At 40.9% G+C, this 26213-nt stretch overlaps 3 protein-coding genes across 4 annotated transcripts in view; 2 read left to right on the forward strand and 1 right to left on the reverse strand.

Moving 5' to 3' along the window:
* The first annotated feature begins 1948 nt into the window (after nt 1–1948).
* LOC137969919 (uncharacterized) lies at nt 1949–7023 on the forward strand. The gene is made up of 3 exons (XM_068816328.1): nt 1949–2420; nt 4458–4601; nt 5376–7023. The coding sequence occupies exons 1-3, from the start codon at nt 2209–2211 to the stop codon at nt 5653–5655; spliced, it is 636 nt and encodes a 211-aa protein (XP_068672429.1). The 5' UTR covers nt 1949–2208; the 3' UTR covers nt 5656–7023.
* LOC137969917 (GRIP and coiled-coil domain-containing protein 1-like) lies at nt 6512–24911 on the reverse strand. The gene is made up of 11 exons (XM_068816325.1): nt 24583–24911; nt 20619–20920; nt 18727–18864; nt 17982–18071; nt 17417–17846; nt 14649–14933; nt 13145–13764; nt 12105–12229; nt 9755–9820; nt 9537–9666; nt 6512–7107 (listed from the first exon to the last, which is right to left on the reverse strand). Exons 1-11 carry the CDS (start codon nt 24665–24667, stop codon nt 7060–7062), a joined length of 2319 nt encoding a protein of 772 aa, XP_068672426.1. The 5' UTR covers nt 24668–24911; the 3' UTR covers nt 6512–7059.
* A 37-nt stretch (nt 24912–24948) lies between these two features.
* The window catches only part of LOC137969918 (uncharacterized protein KIAA0930-like), a 76394-nt gene continuing 75129 nt past the window's right edge, over nt 24949–26213 (forward strand). For both annotated transcript variants that reach the window (XM_068816327.1, XM_068816326.1), the window contains exon 1: nt 24949–25090. In XM_068816327.1, coding sequence (XP_068672428.1) covers nt 24991–25090 — 100 coding nt within the window. In that variant the 5' untranslated portion in view covers nt 24949–24990. The remainder of the gene's footprint in view (nt 25091–26213) is intronic.

Here is a 26213-nt window from a genome sequence, read left to right on the forward strand (position 1 = left end):
GTCCCCGGCCAGGACCAGAACCCGGACCACTCGATCAGGAGTCGAGCGCACTAACCACCGCGCCTCTCACTATGGCCAGCTGTACAGCCCGCTAAATTTAACATTATGTAGCAAGTTTTCATGTCGTTTCTGTTACATGTTACTTGTAAAACTGTTTTAATCTTGCAAGCAACTATTTCAAACAGCCAAGAAGATTTAATTTTCCGAATTTTGACGCGGCAGTCTTTGTGGCAGTTGAACCTTCCGCTTGACTTCCACTAGTTTCCTTGCCCGCGCGCCGGATTAAGCTCAGAGATATAATAAATATCTTACCAACCTCGTTTTCTCGGTCCGTACTGTAAGTTACGGATCCTCGTTTTTTTCCAGTTTATTTATGGCCCAAGCGCGCGTGGGCCATAAATCAACGGGAAAAAATCGGTCCGCAACTTACAGTGGGACCGAGAAAACGATGTCAAGTATTTGTGACATCGAAGTGGGAAATTCGGCATTTCACATTCGACTTTCAAGTCCAAGACACAGATAGCGGACTTCAGGAGCTTGACGAAATTGTTCGACTTTTCGGGGAGGCTACATTACTCACTTGCGTATGGGTATCCGGTCATATCATTCCAAGTCAGATCGATACACAGTGAGTTCGTTCCACAAACCTGAAGTCAGGTCATTTCACTTAGAAATAACCAGATGACAAATCTTTAAAATAGTTAGGGCAGAATTAACTGAAAAGGGCGAACTTGAAGTTCCTTCGTGCGTAAAAAAACAATGTATCAACTGATATAACATTAACAAGACATTGAAAGTTTACGAAGGAAAAGGAACGATTTTTCCCAGAGTACTTGTATATCAAAAAGTTCGAATAACTCGTTCTATCAACTAGACATGCATTCAGCAGGATTTCTTTTTTACATTTTCATTGGATACAAACGTTTTCTTGTCTTTAGACAGCTCGCAGTCCCTGATAGCGAGATATCTCACTCTATCACCATTCTCCCCTCGGCTCGCTTGTGTGATCAAAGCGGGCAATTCGAATAACCTCAGAAGCCCGGAAAGGAGTGGGGCGGGGGGTACTCCCTTATATGGGCTATGTACGTATGCGCAACCCCAAAGTGTATGGTTTTTTGCAACCTGTTCACCGCTGAGAAAGCCCTGGGAACGAAGTTGGGTTTTTTTGCCGATTTTGGTCTGAAATAGGGTATTTATTTTGAGAGATTTTCTGAGATAGGGTGTGGTTTCTGCACTCAAGTCTTAAATTCGGGATTGCGAAACGTTTCTTTTTGAGTGGAACAATATGACTCTTTAGTGGAAGGAACTGACTGTGCTGGAACGATCTGACCGTGAACTAGAAAGACCGGATTTTGCCATCCTTCTCGTGAGGGTGTGTGTTGATACTCCAAGGAGTTGAGCTATGAGTGGAACTTGAAAACCGTGTTCCATACGCAAAGATAAATGGTCCCCTCTTATTTTAAATAATGGTCACCCGATTCCCAGAAAATATCTTATGAGCTGAGTGATTAGAGGGAAAGGGCGAGCAATTTCGTCAAGTTCCTGAAGTCCGCTATCCGTGTCTTGAGCTTGAAAGTCAAATGTGAAATGCCGAATTTCCCACTTCGATGTCAAGTATTTTTCAAAACTTCGATGTCCAACTTATAAAGTTTACCTGCGCAAGAACGGTCGACACAAAAAAATAGAAATCCCCAATCTCGTCCCCAGGGTCCGCTTTTCTTTTGGTCAGCACCGAGAACACGGACTCTCTCTGGTCACTTCCAAGACAGGAAGTCCGCTACCTCGTCCCCAGAGGTACCTTCTGGGAACGAGATTGGGAAGTCGGCAAATCATGGACTTCCGGTTGGTCTACGCACGCTCAGAAAATTGAAACAACAGTGTTTGTCAAGGTTACGAAAATGGACCTTGACTACGACTGCGCATAAATTGGAATTGGCCAGAGTCCGTGTTTTCGTTGCTGACCAAAAGAAAAGCGGACTCGCGAGACGAGATTGGGAAATCCTAAGCCCGGACAGGGAGCATGGTAACTGACGGAAATGAACTCGGTAAACATTTGTTCCCGTGACTCACATAATCTGACTGGATCTCGACATCAGTTCATAATCCTGAGGTTCTGTCCCAGGACGAATTGGTGCTGACATCTCTATACCCATACGAGTTACTCGCGGTTATTGAAATCCAGATATAACACAGCTTCATTAGTTCGATATGGGTGGCAAGCTAGCGAAAGATTACAAAAGAGATAAAATAATTGAAGATGATTTCGTTGACGTCGACATATTCTCCGGCGGGGTTGATAAATTTGGTGAACGAAAAGGCGAAGGAGCGTACTTCTATCAAAATGGAGACATATACGACGGCGATTGGAAGAAAGGAATGAAACATGGCTATGGAATATACAACTACGCCGACGGAACGAGGTAAAGTGCTTGAACTTCCTTGTTTTAAGCCTGAATCAAGTTGATAGCTTCGAAGCGTGTCCATTCAGGCAATCCGTGTTATTATTTCATGCTTCCGGTTACAATTGAAGATTCCAAAATTTTGACATTTATTTTACAGCAGTAATCGTGCTAATCTGTTATTCAAAGCTTTCTTATGCTTATGAGTATAAAGATTTGCCGTGCTGTAATTGTGTATTTTGTTATCAAGTTGCGTAAATGTGGAGTTTCGACCTCATGGCATCCATTTTGTTGACAATCGGCCACGACATGCAGTGTATTCATGAAAATGCAAATTTCTTTCGTTACTGAGACAAGACTGAACTAACTACCTCGCTGGGATAAACCTTACCTTTTTGTAAGACCGTCTTTAAAAATTAAATCGTCTGTTTCGCGTTTAAAACATAGACGAACTGCTCATCTTTTTACGTGATCATTGACGAGGATCATGAAATTTGTCACGCACGAAATAACCGGGAGTATGGCTGCGATGTAGTGCATGGTTGCTGTCAGATATTTTTTTCATTTTTTTCAGATGAGTGATCTTGAGTGTTGTGAATAGTGGAACAAAGCAATTAATTGACTATAACATCAAATTCGCGATTTCTGTTTGAGATCCTCACTTTTCATTCAGTCGATCAAAACATCTGTTAATAATCAAGAGAACGATCCCGCAACGAATTATTGGTGGATATTTTGAAGTCTTCATAATTCGAAATATTTGATTTGACATGTTGTCACGCTTCCGAAGATTGAGCTTGAAACATTATTAATTCTCTCGTTCCCTTGTTGGATTTACACAGCTGTGAAACACCGAGACGGACACATTCCGTCTGGAGCGAACTGGACAATGAGCGGTGCTTCATTTGATAGCTGTTTGAAAATGGGCAAAAAACAGACGGTTCATCCGTCCACAGGGAGTCTGGTTTCGTCAACAATTGTGTTGTTGCTGTTACTAATTTGTTTTGATGATTTACGACTTGTTAGAAATACGGTCAAGTTGCCCGAAGGTCATCTTGCCCAAATTGATGCGGTTGATCCCAGAGGTTTTTCTTTCTTCTTCTTCTTCTCGGATGAAATTTAGCCGCGAAGCGGCGAGTACAACGAACGCTGAATCAGTTATTTCCTTGTCGCCGCTTCGCGGCTAAATTTCGTCCAAGAAGAAGAAGAAGAAGAAGAAGAAGAAGAAGAAAGAAAAACCTCTGGGACCCGAAATCAGAGCAATATCGCGCGCGTGAGTTCGACCTTTCTGGATAAGATGGTAAATAGGAATAAGTAATACATTATAAAGTTGGTTAGTTTAATTTTCCAACCGAATAATGTGTTGTAGTGTGAATAGATACGTATCAAGCCTCCTTAGTAATTTTAATTTGAACTTTTTCAAACATTTTCAATGTTATCAAGGATTTACGAACGTTTCGCCTCCCAGTGAGTTCGATCCCCACTCCGAACCGTATTCGCCATACATTGAAGAATAAACGCCAGATGGCTTTCTTGAAGCGTAACAAGTAAAGAATATACTGCCACATGAACTGCTGTACGCAACGGGCACCAAGTTTGGGCGAGGTGACCATCGGGCGACTTGACTGGTTATCACTTTTTCTTATTATCCTTTCACAAGTTATCGTACAGATTCGCTCTGACGAAGGGCTAACGCTCGAAACGTCAGCTTTTAGAATCTTTGTACGGTGGCCAATTTACATTAGGGCCGTTTATACGAGAGAAAATAAGCCGCGGCTTACTCTGGCCGCGGCGTACATAATACGCGAAAGAAACTATTTATACGGGTATAAACTCCCAGGCCAGGATAAGCCGCGGCTTGATAAAGCCGTGAACGTAGATTTTGTACCATTTATACGGGGTCTTCGCGTCTTATGTAAGCCGCGGCCAGAGTAAGCCACGGCTTATTTTGTCTCGTATAAACGGCCCTATTATCAACTCCGTTGATAAAACCAAATTTTTGTATACAGATAATCACTCTCTAGAGTAAATCACTCCTTCATTGTTTTGGGTTTTCAGTATCAAGGGATGGTTTTACAAAGACCGCTACATAGGAACGGAACCAAACGAAAAGTTAAAGAAACAGCTAAAGAAAAAGTCGAAACGGAAGTCCGGAGCTGAAAATGATGCCCCACCTCTGCCATCTCCACCAAGTCTACTTTTGTAAGTATATGAAAGTCACGCATAATACACTCAATTGAAAATAGCGAGCATTTCGTTTTTAGCTTGAAGATGGACGAGTCTAGATAAGAGAGCAGCGCGCGCGTATATCATAGTTCTGAACAACAACTTTTTAGTCTGCGAGCCACGATTGAGAAATTGTTAACCTTCCAAACAAACACAATGTCGCACACTGCGTATGCTGGGGATCAGTTTACATTTTTTGCGTCATTCTGACGTTTTCTAATCAGTCAGCCAAGCGTAAAGTAGCATTGCATAGTAAATGAGCTACCTCTGAAAATTTGAAGGCGATATACCAGATAATCTGAGCAATAGTGCTTTGAAAAGGCGAAAATTCACAAAGAATGTATGGGATAATTAGCGCCTTTGGCATCCAAGAATTTATCAGTTTTTTATGGCTAACAACTGGCTCGTTATCAAAGCTTAAAAGACATAACTGGAGACTTAACTCCCTCGTATGTTAAACAGTGACGTCAGCAACGTTCGTAACCTGCTCACAGGCTCTCGCTTCACTCCAATCGTGTACTGGGCTTTCAACTGCTGAAGTGTCCAAAATCATTGGGACACAGATTCATGTAACTCAAAAATGTCCAAACTGGAACTATCGGCGATTGTGGTGAAGCCAAAGATTACCTTTATAGATACGCGCGTTGAACTAACATGGCGGAGCGAAGTCGTGCGTGGTGTTAGCATTTCAGCATTTAAGATGAATTTTATTAGCCCCTGCTAAGAAATGTCTTATTCGATTTTAAACAGTTCGCCAGCAGAGAGTGACGAAAGATCACAACCCTTGAGTAAAACTCGCATCTCCAGAAGTAACGAAGACGTTTCTAAAGACGATTCGCTTGGAGACGGTGATTTCCGCCGAGTAAAGAGCGAGCGCAAGCCGAAGATTTACTTCCGTAGAAACTGCAGACTTCCAGGCAAAGAAGAGGAAAAGTTCGAGAGACAAAGGAGCTTGAGATTAAGGCAGTCCATTCGCGCAAAGTGGGGTTTACCCGATCCTTCCAGAAAAAACCCTTTGCTTGCCGAGTGATTAACAAAGTTAAACTAATAGGAATTTTTTAATTGCGTTTATGTAAATATGTTTTTGTGATATTGGCCGTTTTTATACTAGAGACGCATAATCCGTCCAGACGAATTATGCGTCTCTCATGTTATCCGTCTAGTGTAAAGACGGGACGAACTATATGAGACGCATAATTCGTCTTGGACGAACCTGGGCGAACATTTTTTCTGCGTCTGTTAATTTCGTCCAGTATAAAGACGGGCACTAGACGCATAATGCGTCTGGACGAACTTTCCAGTTTAGTGCGTCTTCGAAGACGCACTAAAATAAATTCTTCGTCCAGACGCATAATGCGTCTTGTGGCCGTCTTTATACTAGACGAATTTAACAGACGCAGAAAAAATGTTTGCCCAAGTTCGTCCCAGACGAATTATGCGTCTCTAGTATAAAAACGGCCATTATCTGTTACATAACCGATGTCGTGATCTTTTAGGTAGACTGTGTTTGAATATGTTCCCTCCGTTTTCTATCGAAGTGAACAACGTTAATATATCTGCCAACTTTTCTTCCAGATCCCTTTTAATTGCTTGGTAGAAAAATGAGAACTTTTGCACGTTTTCTAAAAAATACGGCACTATCGACAAATTCTCTGATATTTGTTCAAACGAAACACTGTTAGGACCTTCGGCCTGGGACGAAAATTCGGAAATCTCCGTATATGAGCGTGTAGTCTTTTAAAATATCAGGGTAAAAAACTTACGCTTTTGTCTGGTAAACAGCTGTAAGAAATGAAACTTTGTTGCATGCCGCACACGGACTTGTTCCGCAAATAAAACGGACAATTAAGAACGAGTAAGACTTAATTAAAAAATACACCACTTGCCTTTGAAAAGATCGCCTTTACTTCAATTTCATTCCACCCACCAGTCATTAGTATTAAAACTGTAAATAAAATATTCCTTATGAGAATGATCGTTTCGTAAGAAAGTGCCTCTCCGTATTTGATTACAGAAAGCTAATACATGCACAATTTACAAAAAAATAAAATCGGCCGCTTACGCTTTCGTCCAGGGGTAGGTGAGTCGAGTCAGTGTAGGAGTGTTGCACGCCACAAGGTGTCGATAGCCGTTGTCTCTCTCAGTGCAATTTTGTCGGCATTTACGGACAATAGACCACTTTATAATACCGGCCAATTTAATATTTCTTAACATTAGTGTTTATAATTAGACCTACAGTATCGACCTCTTTGTGGGACAAAAATTCTCTTGGATATTGCTCCAAGGGCTTATTTGCATCAAAGCATTATGAACATTGTAGGTCTACTATGAGAATAGACATTTGATTAACCATACATTTAAAATTTGTTCTCTTGAAAATAAAATGAGCGGACCCCAATTCGTCGTGTGTTTTTTGCCGTGATTTCTTCTCGGTTTACGTCCCCCACCACGTTGCTGATTGAACTTTTCTCACTTGATTTAACTGTTGAAGAAAGAAAAGAGGTATTTGTCATGTTTCAGGAAAGAAACAGCCTGATAATTGACACTACAGCTGCCTCCGCTGTGCAGAATTCAGTGTGTCCAGGGCTCAGGTAGAGGTGGCCGTTTACAAACGGAGCCGTTGATGTTGAAGCGGGGAGAGAACAAAACAGCTGAGTTTTTGACAGTTTTGTAAAGTAGCGGATATATTAGGGACTTTAAGATGTTCGAACAAAACAAAATCATTGGCTAAAACAGGAAAAATAATCGTACTGCACGTATTTTGAGTATTTTTGCTGTATTCTGCACAACAACGATGTGAAATCACCACGCAAGTTTGAGGTTTTAACAAGAACTTGAGCGTACAAACACAAATATTTCATTCTGCATTTTTACTCTGAAACCGCTCGTACCAATTTATTTTTAGGATACTTCTCCCACATTGTTGGGAGTGAAAATGTTGGAATAATCGCGAAAGACATACAACAGTGTAAAGTTACATTTCGAGGTGACGTTTCCGTCTATTTCGCCGTCTGTGTAACAGTGTTTCTGAAACCCAAGAATCAGTTTCCCAGGCAAAGCCGTAGTTCACCCAAATTCTCTTACTTCCGGGCATTTGGTGTGAAAACGTCATCATTTCCCGATTGATCCGTTCGCGCTTGCAGCTTTCAAGTCGAGATTTTTCCTGGTGATACACACTAGATATGTAATACTATATCACTGTAACTCTTCTATATACGCGCAAGCTTCAATGATGCCTCCTCGGGATTCTGCCTCCAACCTCGTTCCCAGGAAGAGAAGAGAAACCCTGGGAACAAGGTTGTTTTGCCTCTGGGCAAAATCCCCGCGGGGACAACAAATCATGAATTTTTACTTGCATCGAGGATGCGCAACCGAAGGAGAGAACAAGCGAACTCGCCTGCGTCTCCATGGGAGGATTCTTTCTTGAAAGAGTTTTGAAGTGTACGTGAACGGTGTACGTTGGATCAGTGGCTTGATCTGGTCGGCGTAATTACAAGTTGAGAAGCTAAATATTTTGAGCAAGAGCCGATACAACGTAGATTTGATTTTAGTGGTACACTAAAATATCGGCTCTTCCTCAAAATATTTAGCTTCTTTCTTGAAAGCACTATCTGCGTAGGCCACGGCTCGAAAGGAAGCTTGACTATACTCAATCGATGTTGCACTTTTGTTTAAGTAACAACGCGTAAATCAAATTTAGTATTGTTGAAAACAGCGTTTTAAGTCGTATTCAATACTGCTGTTATTTGTATATGTAATAGACCATATTCGTATTCTCAGTATTCGACTGGAACTACAATCGGCGACAAAATTAGTTGAGACAGTTGCCAACAGAGCACACTGGCAACGACACATTCATTGTTTGCAAAGAAAACTTGTCCAGAAAGTACGTTTCCGGGATACCCCTCCCTCCCCCACCCTAATCAATGTTGTACCGCTGTCTACAAGGCTCGTAGAAAACAGAAAAACACAACATTGTCCCGGGGGTGCGGGGGAGGGGGCCATTTGCGCCGCCGAGCTTGAAATCGACTCTAAGGGATAAGAGTGTCTCAACAATTTTGACGCCGATTGTAGCTTGCAATGGAGGCTAATGCGGGGGAATATATTAAAAAGTATTTGCATTTGAAAAGATTCCCCCGCATTAGCCTCCATTGCAAGCTAGTTCCAATCCAATACCGAGAATACGAATATGGTATATTGCATGGTTCCGAGGGCAATTACGGACTATTAATGTCACGTGCGGCCCTATGCCCCAATGGGGGCCATAAGGATTCATGATGACGAATCTCACACGTAGTTTCAAAGTTTTAAGTTTTCACAAAATTGCCCGTGTCGCTTTCGGGACGAGGGCAAATTGGAAAACTTTGTTAATACAAGTGAAATTAATCCTTAATTGCACAAGGGCACATTACGATCGCTTTTTTATCACATAAACGGCAACTTTATTGAGGGAAGCCCGTTCATTGCCGCGACAAACGACAATAAACTTAAATGATCCTAAAATTACAGCAAACGCGCCAACTCAATTTAATAAATCATTGCTGTCAACAGAAATTGCGCTTAAAATGTATTTTACGTGTAGATGAAAAGCAGTCTCTTGTTACTTTGGATAACCAACTGTTAACCAATTAGGATCATGCAATCATGCCCTCTAAATTAAAATTACCTTAGGAAGAAAATGCCCTCCGTCTCAGCCAATCAGCGATCAGTAATTTTGTCCCGCAAATGATAAAGAGTCTTAGTGTTATTTAGAAAGTCACGAAACACTGAACCTTTGCATGGCAACATTCCAAATCACGGCTGCGTGGGCGACAAAAACAAATAGAACCTGAAAAATCTTCCACGTTTAAGTAAACTTCAACTTGGAGAGGGATTAAACAATGTGACCGCGTTGCAGTCGACATGAGTTACCTCTTTCGGACTGAACTCCAGTATAGTGGCAATTGCTGTGATCATTTGCTGTTTGACTGAGTAACTTGTGCTCATCATGAACCGAAGTACAATATTCTTCAAATACTCCAAGTTTGCACTCTCGCGGGACCTGCGAGATAAGAGGTTGGTTTAGTCCTCAAGTTTTTTTTTTCTCGAAGAAAACTTATGAAAGATAACCGTAACGCGCAGCTTGTCACCTGTCTCTCTCAAGTTTCCTGATTTCTTCTTTGAGTACATTAGCTTGATCCAAGAGCTTGTCACCTCTGATTACAGAAAAAAAAAAACATATATCACGGTCCAATCCCGCTATCCCATCGTCAAAAAGTTGTCTGAGGTGGTCCCATGTCAGCGACGCTAATTTTCGTTTCGTAAACAAGCGATGTCTTTTTTGACGGTTCGATGCCATTCTTAGTAACCAAGCCGTTTTATTCGGTTAGCTTTCAATTAATTGTTAGGATTAGCTTCATTTAAACTCTTTGAAATTACACATATGAAGCAGCTGTTTCGGTAGTGTAGAGGTTAAGTGCATTTGCTCTTAAGCCATTTGAACCGAGGTCGACAACGTTCGGTCAACTTTCTCTACTATTTTTCTAAGGTTTTTTCTCAGTGTTTTTTTAATTCTAAGTGACATACGGTGCTAATCTATTCCTAGATATTTTTTTGTCATTTGCAAAGGACAAACTTAACAGTGAAAATTGTTCTAAGTCTCGTCCAAATGGCATCGCTTGTTTGCAAAAGGGAAAATTGCGTCAGCGACGCTCTCTATGAAACCTGCCGGCCGCTTTCTCAACGTTAAAGTTCTTAACCTTGTTTCGTTTGATTTCAATCAGAGGAACTTCTCTTTCTCAAATGGACTTCCTGTTAATTCTTTAATCCCTTACACAGTAAGTCAACACTTTAAAAAAAATTAAAGTAACAACCATTCCGGTTTCGAGCGCAAACCAGTTTGAATTCGTGCGACTAATCGCAGCGACAAAATTAGCGAAAGCAGCGTTGTCGCACCGTGTGTACACTTCCGGCAACAAGTCGCTGTGACAGAATATAAATGAACCAATGAGACAGCGTCATATGGTGAGCCATATTGAATTAGAAAACTAGTTCACATTCCTCGTCATACGAGATCACTGCGTGTGCACCGAACAGGCGTCGTGTCGCAGCGACTTGTTTTGCGAGTAGTAGACACGGAGCAACTTGTCGCAGAGACCTGTCACTGCGACTTGTCGCCTAGTGTGTCCCGGCCTTAAGCGTAGCAATTTGCAATAGCGTAATTGCTTTCGACAGTAATCACAAAAATGCTCTATTGTTAGGTGTACAGGGTTATTTTGTGATGTACAAGGGCTTATGTGGATACACATTGCTATATTGGGAATCCAAGGGAAAAGGGTAAGTAAGACTGGATACACTAATATATAGATTAAGTCACGCCTAAAAGCGGAGCTCCCCGGTTATTTATGAAAAAACCAAACACCTCCGAGCTGACAGAAGTAAACAAAAGGGCCTTGCAAACAATAACCAACAATTTTAATCAACAACTAAAACTGAAATGACATGCACAGTAATCTCTTTCACAACATTCTCCGTTTGACTGATAATCTTTACACCCTCTCTCTTCAGTTAAGAACAACAGAAAAAAATATTACTAATTCAAAAGTCAAGCTAAAGAGTAGTAAATTCACTTACTAGACTACAATTTCACAATCAAACAAAGCAGCTCACGACTGGACATCCATTTCACACAAAAAGCCTATAAATGTGATCGTTGAAATATGCCAGAACCTCCGTAAACACGGAATTGCAAACGTTTCAGGCCTACTTCGTTTTTTAGCGAGTTTTACAAAATATGTGAGGCAGCGAGGTATGCATTAAGAAGCAAAACATTATCTGAAAGCCAACCGTTGTAAATTAGTGTTTTGTCTCTCGCTCTATTTCTCTTCTTCTCCTTCCTCGGCTTCTCTCGAGGCTTTCTTCGCTTAAATTTGTCAAATTTCGTCGCCTCTTCTCTCGTGCTCTTTAATCTTTATCCCGTTGCTCTTCACTCATGATTTCCAGCCAGAAAAACGAAAGTTGCCAAATGCAACACTGCCACGCGATTTCCCACCAAGGAAAATTGCCCGAACACTCCCGTCCCCAGAGGCTGTCCTGCCTCCTTACCTCCACCCTGACAGTCTGTACGCGCGGGCGGACGGGTGTACGCTGACGTCATAACCAATATTTCTCGCATGGATAGATTTCCCAAAAAATCTTACCCATGGTGCTCCCCTATAAGCGGATACATGAAGTAACCTGGGTGATTTCGCCAAGTTATCACTGTCTTATTCCCGGGCCAAAATGTGTCCCCATACATGACGAACCTACCGTTATTCTCAGCGCTGACCAAAGGATCGCCGCCTCTGACTGGTCAAGAATGGTAGCGACACTACGATTTCGAGATATTTCTAACCATTCTCAAATGGATGGGACAGATACAATGTTTGTACTCACTCGAGCTTAAACGTAGGCATGCTGTTTTGTGCACACAAAAAGTGTTTGTCACAGTACAAAGCATACCTTATTTCAGCATCTCTCAAGGCAACTTCCAGTTCATTTTTCTGTCGTCGAATTACAGTGCTCTCCGCTTCTCGTCTGGCCTGCTGTTGCGCATAGTGTACCAAGGTGCTTTGGTTGCCAGTCGCCTGATGATAAAACCAAAATCGTGGATACACAATGTTAACGCCAAGGTTTAGTCCTTTTTAAGAAGGCTCGAGAGGGTTTTCCACACGTAAATGGGTTTCAAAAGGAAAAGGACAACAACACTGTAGATCCTTTTAGTACGGAAAGGTTTGATACTTGAATAATGCTATTGCCAGGCAATTTTATAAGAGTGGCTGGCAGTCCCCAAGCGTTGCCATGGCAACGGCACTGTACTGCTAAGCGACCCTTAAAGAGGCCACATTTTTCGTTTGTGAGAGTTTAACAGCGGTGTGCCGTACAATCGCACGGTCATGTGTTAGAGTCCAGTTAAAGTCTGCCTTCTACACAACTACTCAAGTTCTTCCTTTACGCCTGGTTTTCACTAGCGACGCATGCAGCGCAAGTGCAAGCATAAGAGAGATTACTTCGCCGTGAAAATGGGGTTGCCATGGAAACGAAAACGAAATACAGTATAAACACAAAGAAATTTGCTACGTCAGGCCAATTAAGGCACTCGTTCCAGATACTCCGCGTCTAAGAATCTGAACAAAATGGCGGACGCCGAGGTTGATTTTGATGCTTATGTCGACGCTTGTCTTCACTTAGCATAAGCTACTTATGCTTGCGCTTTGTGCTTGCATCGCTAGTGAAAACCAGGCTTAACTGCGTTGATCTTTCCCATGTAAAATCAATCCACAATTGTCATTTCTTGAGAGGTGACTACATGGACAAATCCTTTGGCCACAGTGGCTCGATGTGTCGACCATACAATGGTCACACACTATCGTGTGTTTTAAAATCCAGTTTACATATTTCAGTACGGGTGGCAGAATAGTGACGAAAGACAGTTGGGCTTAACATGGTACCTTTTAAAACCCTCCAGAGAGGAAACAATGACTGACAAATCATTAACTTACCGCAGCGGGCTTGGACAGCAATTGATGAACGGCGGAGTCAGATTCAGAGTCTTGGAGAGAGTGCAGGGAGGCCTGGGTCCCACCAGTTACCTCAACAAATTTCCTCTGGTAAGAGAATGCTGGCTGTCCAATCACATTCTCGCCAGATGAAGTGGTGGACTGACTACGCTGCCTTAAAATTTCAATTTCAGAGTCTTTCTCTGCTACTAGTGCTAAAGTTCGTTCTCGTTGATTTAAAACTTGTCTCTCAAGCTCTTCAAGCTTTTGTTTGTAGATATTGTGGGCTTGTTCCTTTTCAAGTTTATAATTTTCCTCTGCTAACTTGTGCTGATCTCTCAAGTTTGTAATGACCTTATTCTGGTCAAGTTCCTTTTCACTGCTTCTGTCTTTCAAATCTTGAAGTTGTTTCTCCAACTCCGAATTTTGGCTTTTTAAATTTTCCATGTTTTCCAGCTGTTCACTAAGTTCTTTATAAGATTTATTTTTGTGAAGTGCCTGTGTTTTGAGCTTGTAACGTTCAAACTCCTCCTTCAGCTGCCGTAATTGCTGTTGGCAAATCTGATGAGATGGATCACTAACAAACAAGGATTCCAGCTCTGACTTACTGAACTCTTCCAATTCTATCAGAAAAAAAAATCATCTACTTCAGCTTGCAAATTTCATTCCTTTTGCCTTTTTTCTTCCGGAATAGTTTGGAGATCAGTTAATATTCTGACGAAAACATGGAGCAAGTAAGATCCTGACAAGATGAATAACTGTAGGAGAACGCCTCACCCCCGGAAAGTTCGACTCCCTTCCACTCAACCCACCCCCCACAGCAGTTTCAGTTCCACGCCCTTTTCCCATCGAAGTTAAAGCCCATAGCGTTTACGAACCCATGGTTAACACTGAACTAAATTCAATAAAAACAAACAATTTACAATTACAATCAAAGGATAACATACCTTATTCACGTTGAGACGGTCTCAATAATTTGAAAACGTACCTTATTACATGAAATTTTCGCGACACGTTAATTTCGCGATTTTAACTTGCGCGAATTTCACGACACTTAAATTTCGCGATCTTATTGCTCGCGTCACTTTAATTTCGGGATTAAAAAGTGTCGCAAAAATTTCATGTTATTGTCGAACAACTCCATTAATTTTTCTTTGATTAATTACTTCTAATGAAAACACCAATGCATGATAGCATTACAAGCTTCCAGGGACTTTAATTTTTCGAGTACAGGAAGCGAACGCGAACGGATCGACCTCGATCGACGGCGAAACGTTCGTAATTCGGGAAAACGTAGAAGGCGCACCATTTACCCTGAGGAATACAATATGTCTCATAAATTATTTTAAAAAATGCAACGCGCAGAAAATCATCTGCACACCCATGTGATGTCGAAGCGAATCACGGCGCTAAAAATCGTCCCATGAAAAGTTGATGCGGTTTTGCAAGGAAAATCTTTGCTTACATGTGATCTGTGTACCATCATTTATTTTGCGATAAAATTTACCAAGATCCAGTGGTTTGTCTGAAGAATCCAAAGCAATCCTGAGCAATCCTTTTAACTTCATAACCCGTTTTTTCAACTCGTCTGGTGTTTCATCGTGATGCTCTCCAACATCCCTTTCGTTGTCTGGTGTGCGGTTTTCATCGCAGCTGATCTGTCGTGTCAGGGTTGCATTTTCTACATCAAGTTGTTGTAAGCGATCTTTAAGCTTCTGAATGGCTTGTTGGTCTTGAAGTCTCAGCTTTTCGTAATTCCCAACAACTTCGGAAAGCTCTGACAATTTTACCTCTGTCAAGAAAAAAGATTAAATAGTTAATTAAACTCAAAACCAAAACGTAAAACCCTAAAAGGTGACATTTACCATGCAGTAATAGTTGACCCTACAGCTGTCCCCGCTGTTAAGTAAGGTCCCCTGTTGTACGCAGAATTCAATGCGTCCAGGGGCCCGTTTCTCGAAAGTCCCGAAACTTTACGGGCCATTTTCGGGTGTCACAGTTCCCTCTGTATCTTAAGAAAAGAGAGGATTTAAGTAGTGAAATTTCACAGACAGTTTGCGTTTTGCTACCTTGAAAACAAGTTAAAAGATCGGCTTTGCAAAACAAGCGGCTGGCAGGTTCACAAATGGCTTTTAGGTCCCGAAACTCTTCGGGACTTTTGAGAAACTGGCCGCAGGGCCCTGGAAGAGGAATGGCCGTTTACAAACGGAGTAGCTATAGCATAAGGCAATTGATGTTGTAGCCTGCGTGGCAGGCATTCGAAGGGGAAGGGAGGGAGACCCGACGGGAGAACGAGGAGGTCGCGCGAGGAAGAATAAGAAGAAGAAATGGCTCCCCTTCTTCCTCGCGCGAACTCCTCGTTCTCTCGCCGGTTTTCCTTTCCCTTCCCCTTCGAACGCCTGCCACGCAGGCTACTGATTTTGAAGTGGGGAGAGAGGAAATCAACACTGAATATGAAAAGAGCGTTGCAAAGATAGCCGTATCACTTTAAGTGCGGACTACAATGTCTCCTCGGGATTTTGCCTCTGGGGGCGGTGGCAATAAGAACTGCAGACCAGTTGCTTCAGTTGGTTGAGCATCGGAATTCTGTGCAGGTGATCGCAGGATCAAAACTCTGAGTCTTCACACACTGCTTCACAAAACTGAGGAGAAGGTGTTGCCTTTGTAATGACATCTGCCAATGGTTAGTCTCTCTAGCCTTCTCTGATAAGAACAATAAACCGTAGGTCCCGCCTCACAACCCTTCAATGTTGATAACCCTGTGGGACGTAAAAGAACCCAGACACCATTCGCGAAGAGAGGGCATAATGTTGTGTTCTATCTTTGCCCTTACGTGGATCAGCTGACAGAACTTCTGAGCAGTAAGACCAGGAAAAACCAAACATTGCCAGAAGTCCCAAAAAACAGAAAAAATGGGACAAAAATATTCACATCCATCATATCACATCCATAGTGCGTTGCCTATAATAATACAAAAACACACTTTACAGCACTTTTGTGGCAGACTTATACTGCTTTATGGCCAAATGGCTTTCCAAAGGTCTCTACCGGTCAGTGAATAGCCAGTGGGATCCAGAACAGAATGTGTGAAGGACCAAGACAGCAAGACTGCATCCCCTACCCTTTTCAAGCGCTGTGCAGGTTCTTTTATATCCAATCCAAGTGTTGTGAGAAGGGACTATGTTTTTATCTTCCATATCCAAAAGAATGCAAAAGTCTGACGGGAGGGGGGGGGGGGGGGGGGTGGTGGTAACAGGGATGGCACAGTTGTGAGAGATGTGCCTCCCACCAACATGGCCGATTTGATTCCCTGACTTGGCGTCACATGTGGGTTGAGTTTGTCGGTTCTCCACTCCACTGCAAGAGGTTTTCCCCAAGGTACTCTAGTTTTCCCCTGTCCTCAATTAGCAGCCCATTGCTAAATACAGATAGATGTATTGTCAATTGAGTGACGAAAGTAATTAGCAAATTACTTTGGTTTTTGTATTACTTCACTCAGTGATTGGTTCAAAGTTTTCACGCCACTTTTTCAACCAATCAGAAGTAAAACTAAAACCAATAGTGGCTCGTGCATGCATATTTTCCCATGCTTTGTGTCAGCTAATAATGTGTAATTACTTCAAGTTTTGACTGGTTTACTGGAATGTCTCCGTCTTTTTTGATTGGCCAAAGTAATAATTGGTTTTACGACACTCGATTGAAACTCACTCTATTATTATTATTATTATTATTAGTAGTAGTAGTAGTAGTAGCAGTAGCAGCAGTAGCAGTAATAGTAGTGAATGTAGTGGTGTAGTAGTAGTAGTAGTAGCAGCAGAAGTAGCAGTAGCAGTAGTAGCAGTAGTAGTAGCAGTAGTAGTAGTAGTAGTAGTAGTAGTAGTAGTAGTAGCAGTAGTAGTAGTAGCAGCAGCAGTAGCAGTAGCAGGAGTAGCAGTAGTAGTAGTAGTAGTAGTAGTAGTAGTAGCAGTAGTAATAGTAGTAGTACATGTAGTAGTAGTAGTAGTAGTAGTAGTAGTAGTAGTAGTAGAGTAGTAGTAGTAGTAGCAGCAGCAGTAGCAGCAGTAGTAGTAGTATTAGTAGTAGTGGTAGCAGCAGTAGCAGTAGTAGTAGTAGTAGCAGCAGCAGCAGCAGCAGTAGTAGTAGTAGTAGTAGTAGTAGTAGTAGTAGTAGTAGTAGTAGTAGTAGTAGTAGTAGTAGTAGCAGCAGCAGCAGTAGCAGTAGTAGTAACTCCTGCATTTCAATGACATTAGGCAAAATTTTTCGACAAAATCGTACCCAAATCAGCAACCCTGCATTCTTCCAAGCTTGTTATTATTCTTAACCTCTCTTCAGCATCATTGGCCCTCTTCTGTTCCCTGATAACAGCCCCAGCATGTTCCTTTTTCATCTTTGACATCTCCTCTTGCAGTTGGACTAGCAATGGAGATGGCTGTGAAGCAGTTTTCTCTGCTTCTTTCAATCTTCTTTTAACTTGCTGTAACTCCAACTGTAGTTGTGATATCTGTCGCTCATACTCTTCAGTCTTGCTGTCTGGTAATTTCTTTGTTAGCAAGATCTGTTCTTTGGCATCGTCAAGCTGTTGTTCAAGATCTTCTTTGGCTGAGCGTTCTGATGACAACAACATTTGAAGTTCACGTAACATCAGAACATGATTGTTTTGTTCTTCCTCTCTGGCTTGTTGTTCCTGTCGCATGCGTAGCTTGAGCTGTGCAATTAAACCAACAAAACAAAAAATTGTTTTATTGAAGCCAATAAAGTTTTGGAAGGCAGATTTACATTTATTATTACTAATCTGGAATTCATTTGGTTAAACTCTTGCAAAAATGAATCTACAACAAACCTCTTGAAGTTGTTCCTCCAACATTACTTTGCTTTGCTCCAGCTTTTGTGTTTCTTCATGATACTCTTTCATTTTCAATTCATGTTCTTGCTACAGGATACAAACAAAGAAGAATATGACAGAACATCAGTAATGTCCAGAAATGCACATAACATAATAATTATTGTTAGATGCATGATGATTCTGCTAAGTGTCACAAAGTTCCCTTGCTCTCCTCGCCAACTTCAACATCACTTGGGTCTGGGAATACAGACAATAATTACGGTAACATCACGAAGTGTTCCCTACACTACAGTCCTCGAGTAAAGATAAACAGCTGTATTTACCCTCAGTAAAAATAATGCTAACACTTACAACTGTACACTCACCTAATTGTTGGAAATGGGGAGCAAATGTTCAGTCTTACTGTGCCAATCCGAAAACCGTGAACACTTTGATTTGATTTGGACATTCCCCATTGTGAAGCAACCAATCAGAAGTGACATAAAACCACAAACTAATCACCGTTACTGGCTGCGGTTAAATTCTATAGCCCATGATTGGCTTTTTAAGAGAAACACAACATTTTATAAATATTTCTAGTGTTCATGGTTTATGGATTTTCACAGTAAAGCGACACTTCAAGTTGGATATCAATTTTGGTGTGCATCTATTATGGGCACTTCTGGATGTAAGTGTCAGTTCTTAGAGCAGTAATCACTTTCACAGGTTAGAACATGTCTACTTTGACGAAAAAAATATCTACCATCATTTTCTTCTTGTCTCCCTGAAAACTGGCCTCCATCTTAGATTTTTGTTGCATGACAGTTGCAAGTGATGCAGTAAGGGTTGTTATCTTTTCCTGCTGTGCTTCCAGCTCTGATTGTTCTTGTGTGATGTTTTCCTACATGTACATATTAAGAAAAGGTCAATGGTCATTTAGTCTTGAAGTGTGGTTTACACATTATAAGTGAGCATTGAGAGCAAAACTTTGACAAGACACAAACAACCACATAAAATGATTGGTTGAGTGTTTAGGACATCGGATTTGACATAATAATAATAATAACAACAACAACAATAACAACGATGATGATGATGATAATATTAATAACTTTATTTATAAAGCATTATATACAAAAATTGTGTTCTATATTGCTTAACAATGATTACAAAAATTAATATCAAGCAATATTATTAGTAGTGTGGAACCCACAGGGTTATCAAACTGATCGAGCACCTACTTAAGATCATGGAGAGTTGGTAATGATAGACGGAATGCAATTTGGGTTCAGCAGGGCAAAGGAACGACAGTGTTTGTGATGAAGTTGCTGCAGGAGAAATACCTCTAGAAACAACGAAATCTGTTTTTTGCATTTGTGGATCTAGAAAGGTGTATGACCGTCTCCCAAGAGAGTTGGTATACTGGTGCCTATGAAAAAGAGGAGAACCAGAAGGTTGAGTAAGGCTTGTAAAGGCAACAAATGAGAATGCACAGACAGTTGTGACAACAGGACACCATCAGTGAGGGTTCAGGAGGGGAGTACTGTGAGAATTGCTTTTCGCTAATGACCTCGTAGTCACAGGAGAGAGTGAGGAAGAGCTGCAGGAGAAATGGCTGATGTGGCAGGAAGGAATGGCAAGATACGGGCTAAAGGTCAACACCACGAAAACAGAGGTAATGGCGAGCAGCAAGAACCAAGTGAACCTGAAGGTTGTTGATGGTAACAATGCAAAGCTGAAACAAGTAGAGGCATTTAAGTATCTTAGCATTACCATAAGTGAAGAATGAGGGTCAAAGGAAGCAGTGACAGAAAGAATAAATGCGCCATGGTCTAAGACTTTACTGGGATTATTTACGATAAACGTATGCCACAGTAACTGAAAGTTACACCTATGAAACAATAAAACCAGAAATGCTATATGGAGCAGAGGTGCGGAGAGTTAGACAGAAGGAGGACAGAATGCTCAAGACTACAGAAATGAAGATGTTGCAATGCATAATGGGGGTGATACTGTGGGATAGGAAAAGAAAAGACAATATTAGGAGAGAATTGAGAGTTCATACATGTAGCATCACCAACAGAGTACAACTGGCATGGTTGCACTGGTATGGCCGTTTGCAGAATGAGTGAGGAGTACGAGGTGAAGAGGATGTGGGAAATGGACGTTGAGGGCAGGAGACCAAGAGGTAGACCATGCAAGCACTGGATCGAGAACATTAAGGAGGAAGAACAAAGGGCATAGTGTTAGTGACCATGATGCTAAGGATAGAAACAAATGATGAGGAAGATACAGAAGAACCACTGACCTGGCTGCATTGCTGGAAGTAGGAGAAGATGATGATGATGATGATGAATATTATTATTATGTATTTATTTATCGTCATCTTGCTCTCGTAAATTGTAAATATTATGATTTGTTGTGTTTATCGATAGTTTGTTCCATTGGGCACGAAAAATCCCTGACCGGAATGGTCCATCAGAAGCAAGTAGTGTGTACTAAGGTATAATTCATGGGAGGGTGTTTGCAAGAAAGTTACAAAAATATTCTTGACATTGACCTTGTGACTCTGATAAGCTGAGAAACAATGCCATTCCCATCCAAAATTCAACCAATATTCCCACATTACTATGATCATCTCTCCCATACACTTACATTGTCCTTATCAGGCTGAGGATGATTTTTACCCTGAACTTCATCTTCTTTCACTGCCAGAGGATGATCTGTGACTTCATCTTTGACAACAACATGTTCATGGACAGGACTTTCAGTCCCTTGTGCTTGGACTGGTTTACTCTTTTCATCCTCTGATTCCTCTCTCTGATCTTTTCCCTCTGTGCGTACTGTGGAATCCTTCTTTTGACTTTTTGTGTGTTGATTACTTGCTGTCAAGGCAGTGATACTGGCTTCCAATGCCTCCTTTTCTTGTAACAGGTTCTTATAGGCATGAACAACATCTGCACAGACAAATTATAAGAATTCATTCAAGCCTCACTCTGAGGTTGTAACCCAAAGTAAAAGGAAACAAAATATTTACATGCTCCATAGTGGTTAGGATTAGGGTTGCTACTTCACTCGGACAAGTCAGCTACTTTTTTCCCTAAATTGAAGTACACTACCGTGCAAAAGTAAGTTGACAGTCTCAACTTGAATCTCAACCCACTATCCTCAATGTTTTCAAGAACTGAGGATCAAGTTTCGAGGCTCGAGTTTCAAGATTAGAGAATCGAGGATGGAGGATCGAGTTTCGAGACACTCGAAATGTTTATTGAGCAACTCAATCGCAGATTTTGAGTTGGCGTTAGACAAAAGCTTTTGACACACAGTCTCCTTATTTGCAGACATATAGCATCGAAATATTTTTCAGGACCACTTCTATTGTATGTGCTTTTTTTTTTTCATGTCTTCTTGCCTTCAGTGTTTATAAGCTATTGATAAACAGCCCTAATCCGGACGCTGAAAAATTTTTGGAAACAAATTCATAACATTGAGAAAAATCTTCAGTAAACAGAAAGCAGCAGGAGAAGTCTTCAACCAAACATGCGATACTGTGCGATACAAAAATTGTGTGGTTCCAGAAAATATCCATACCCCCACCACGGAAGACAATTGGAAATTCCGAGGGAGAGGGGGGGTTAAAGGGCAGTAATTTCCAAGGGGTAGGGGGGTTTCGTGGGAAACTACTTTTTCAAAGGGTCACGAACCACATACAAAACATTGAAAGCAACATACGATCGATCTGAAGCACAAAACACACTATCGGACGATGTTTTGAAACAAAAGTCAGTTTTGAGATAAAGTTAATACTATTAGCTTCAATGTTTCCGTTTTTCTTTGAGTTAGCTAGCGCTACAATCTCCCGAAGCTAAGAACAATGTGTCTTTCATTTGGGACGGATTCAAAACATTTAAAATGGCGGTCTCAACTGGAGTCTCGTCCCCAGACTTCCACGTTTGTCTCTTTTTCGTCCAACCAACACTTCCGTTCACTTGAGTATCACTTTTCGCTACCTTCACATGCCGTAAACACATTTTTGATAGGATTTATGTTTTACTGGGGGTAGTAACTCATTGAAAATGCGATAAGACGCAAGTTCCCACCATCTCAACGCTTGTGTGCAACGACATTTTCTTTTTTGTGGGTGGCATTTAGACCACAGACAGGAACCGGGAGTCAAGTTTTCTCTTCTTTGAGTAAACGCAATATTTATTGCGGCGTCGGGAAACGATTGTTGAGGTTCAGTTCGTTATGTCAAACTGGAAATTCTAAAACAGGAGTTTGACTACTCATTGGAGGAAGTAAATCGTGCCAAAAACAATAACAGTCGCCCTCTCGCTTCCATCCGTGGCTCAAAGGCAAGCAACAGTGAGGCTGTGTGTCATTTACTGGCGAGATGAAGACTGCACATAAATCGCCATATCTAAGGTTACAAATATGATGGATTATTTTGGCGTCAATAATATTCTTCGTAAAACAATCGCCTTTGTGACGACGTTCACGAAACCTACCGCGTCAACTTTTGTGGTTCCTAAATATTAAAGAATCAACCTGAAGAAACTGACAAAATGTGTAGACAAAGGAACCTTGTAAGTTTCTGTTTTATTTACTATGGTTTGCGAAGTTGTTTAAGCAAGTGAAATGTTCTCATCGAAGTTCGCACAAAAACGTGAAACAGTCAACGTGCAACCCAAATGTTTAAGCTTTGCAAAGTTGAAAACAAAGCCTTATATTTTTCTAAAAGTCAACCTTAATGTTTACACTGTTGTAATAAAATTCTACCGCAAATTACGTAACTAATTCACTCTCGTTTTTATAAGTAAAAAAATTCTGGAAATTCCTGAGGGGAGGGGGGGGGGGGTCATCAAAGACCCCCCTGGAACGGAAAATCCTGGGGGGAGGGGGGGTGCAAATCAAAAAGTCTTCCGTGGTGGGGGTATGGATATTTTCCGGAACCACACATTTGAAATTTTGTGAAGACCATTTTAATTTATCTCCAACTGATTCTTGTGCCGTCAACTAAGTTCAGATGCTTTGAGTATTCTGAAATAGTGAGTGTACCGGTAGCAAAGAAGACAACAGACGGCTAATTAAATATTCAAGTTGAAATCAACAACGTGGGCACAAAGCAACCGATTGATATTGCAAAACTTACAACTCTAGGCAAACATATTTTTTCAAAGTATGTGAAATAATTCAAAAAGGAATTGAACGAAGAAATTTACATGCCTTGCCAGAGTTTCTGACAAACGCGAAAAATGATGGAAACCAACAGTAAGATAAAATAAATCCCGTAAAATAGACAGGAAGAGATGTGTGAAATATTAATCACATGAAAACTCCTTTGTTTTCTCCACTCGAGAGTCTCAAAAATTGTCTCGAAAATTTCTTGAAAGCCCTCAAATGCCTAAAAACTTGACTCGAGCTTCGACTCGTGAAGTTTTCGAGAATTGAGGATTGAGAATAGAGTTTTGCCGATCGAGCTTTAAGGGACTGTCGACTTACCTTTGTACAGTATTGTAATAATAATTGTTACTTCTTTATTACTTCTTCTTTAAGGTAAGTCTCCTTTAAGGTCATTTTTTTTAGAAGTCACAAAACGCTTCCCCTGTTGTGGGGCGAGCATTGCTTGATGCACCAATAACAGTTGCGAAGGAGACTACATTAAAGACAGATTCTTTCAAACCTAAGATTGTGATTTATTTTACTACAAGTAACTCTACTTGAACTAGTCACCAACTTCAAATTTTATTGAAATCCCTGGCTCCAAAAGAAGTGACTTACATGGGTTCAATGAATACACTAAATTCTTTCTTAACACCTTGATAATATTCAGATAATTAATACAGCTTTGATGTCAAGAAATCAGTCAAGAATGTTGTGACTCATTTAACGTCATTTCCTTGCTACAACGGAGAAAAACTGAAATGGTAAGCCCAACTTTTTTCTTGCAATTGTTTTATACTTGTTAATGTGCCAAAATTCTCTACTTCCTTCACACAAAATAATAATATTTAAATTTTCGGCTGACCACAAGCCATTCAAGCCCCTGGCTTAGCTCTACTAATGTGTATACTGTGAGTTAATGATGTAATGATATATGAAATGGATCATATATGAACTGCAGATATGAAATCAAGTGAAGCTATGATCCTCGCAGTTATAAACGCAATTATTGCAATTGCGTAGAGAAGCCTGAAAAATTCAGGACTTCAACGGGGTTTGAACCCGTGACCTTGCAATTGCGGTGCGGCGCTCTAACCAACTGAGCTAAGAGCATCGCACCAGATTCACGAGGTCACGGGTTCAAACCCCATCGAAGTCCTGAATTTTTCAGGCTTCTCTACGCAATCATAACTGTGAGGATCATAGTTTCACTTGATACTGTGACTTGTTTGAAAAATAAAATAAATGAATAAATAAGCACTAGTCACGCTCAGGTCGCTTAAAAACACTTTTAAAAAAGAGTTTCCGTGAAATTATACAATTGCAAAGGCGTTGAAAGAGTCATTGCGGTTATGACCAAAATATCAATTACTTGTTTTCTCCTTTAAATTCATTCCATTAGCAGGCTGAGAATTCTTTCAAAGAGCCGCCAAGCTTAAGTATACGTATAGCTCACCTCTAAACCTTGTTTCGTACCGACTCAGTTGTTCTTTTTGTGCCTCGACAATTTTTATAAGTTCGAACCTTGATTTCTTCTCCATTGTGACCAAGTAGAGAACCACAGATGTATCGAATTGCGTAGCCAGCTGAAGTTACCCATTCAATTATAGCAACTTATCTGATACAATATTTGCGTAACGTCGTCAACAATATGGATAAACAAGTCGATATGTGCCTCAGGTGCTCAGAGTTACCTTGCATCGTCTTAGAACAAAACAGACGTTTATGTGGCACTTTTCATGGTGAGAGAATTTGACCAGGCGTATCGAGTAACTACAGGGAAGGACTGGTTACTGTCGTCATATAAGAATGAATGGAACAAAATGCATCAAATGTTCATTGATCACGTGACTTCTTAACTAATATGGCGACGGCCCAGCAAATTGGTCCTATTAGTTTGACAAAAGTGTTGGAGAGCATTTGTCGAGAGAGACGGAGAGAGCACCTCGATAAAGAAAGTGAAGGTACGTGTAATGTATCAAGAATAGCACAGAGCTGTCACAAGCCGAATATGTTTTCTCCGAGCAATTTTCTGCTGTCTCTACTGGTAGCACGAGATAAAAGCGTGCACGAAGTAATTTTCCTCTGTGAGTAAGAAATGTTTTGGGTTTTTTTTCCTCCTGAAAAATCTTCTTTTTTTACATGGAGAGGGGCTGTTTTTTAGGTGTGGGCTTATTTAATTTTTCTGATGAAGCATTGAAAGCAAAATTAATGAACAGCAAACTATGTAATGTACAATAAGCTCAAGTAATGGAAATTTGGTTTGTACTATACTCTCCCATTAACGTAGCACTACATTTTTTCTAAAATCTACCCCCTCCATTCGTTTGTCTAATGGATTGAGTTACGCATTCAAAGCTGGGAGTTGCTTCCAGCTGCCATTGCACGAATACTTGGCTACTAAGTGGCTAAACAAATGAGTGACTGAGCGAGTATGTTGTTAATGGCAGTGGTGCATAAACTGTGGTATGGTTATGCGGCTATGCGGTTACTTGGCTACACGATGATCATCGCTATGGGATGCCTCACCATTTTTGACACTCTGAGAACGAGGTTTTTTTTGCCATTGTTGCCACAGTTTACATGCATTTGTGGGTAACAGGGTAGCTGCGTAGCCACAATTTTTTGAGTTGTTCTGGAGTGGCTGGCTATTCTATAGTTAAGCCTAATGTTGCCCATTAGGAGCTGTATTGTCATCTGTAATTCAGGGCTCGAAATTGCGACCAGTACAGTCGCATTTGCGAGTAAATTTTTCCCTTTGCAACTAAAATATCTGGAGAAGTCGCAAATTTGCGACTTGTTGTCACCTTCGCTCTTTCGAAACAAAAGGGTTAGCAGTTGCCACTTTTGATGCTACTTTCGCTAAAATAAATAAATAAATAAGTAAGTAAATGACAAATATGTTTTGTTTCTCGCTGTGAATTTTCTCTGATAGCGTAATTGTCGAGTAATTTAGCTGCGATGTTACGTGCACAGCTCCATTCCTTCGATCATTCGGCATTTTCAGTGGTTTCTTTACACACAAGTATTGCGGGCTCATATTTTTTTGCTAAATCGCTGACAACACAATGCAGCGTGGCGATTTTG

This window comes from Montipora foliosa, chromosome 9 (genome assembly GCF_036669935.1).
Source record: "Montipora foliosa isolate CH-2021 chromosome 9, ASM3666993v2, whole genome shotgun sequence".
In the NCBI taxonomy this organism is placed as follows: domain Eukaryota; kingdom Metazoa; phylum Cnidaria; class Anthozoa; order Scleractinia; family Acroporidae; genus Montipora; species Montipora foliosa.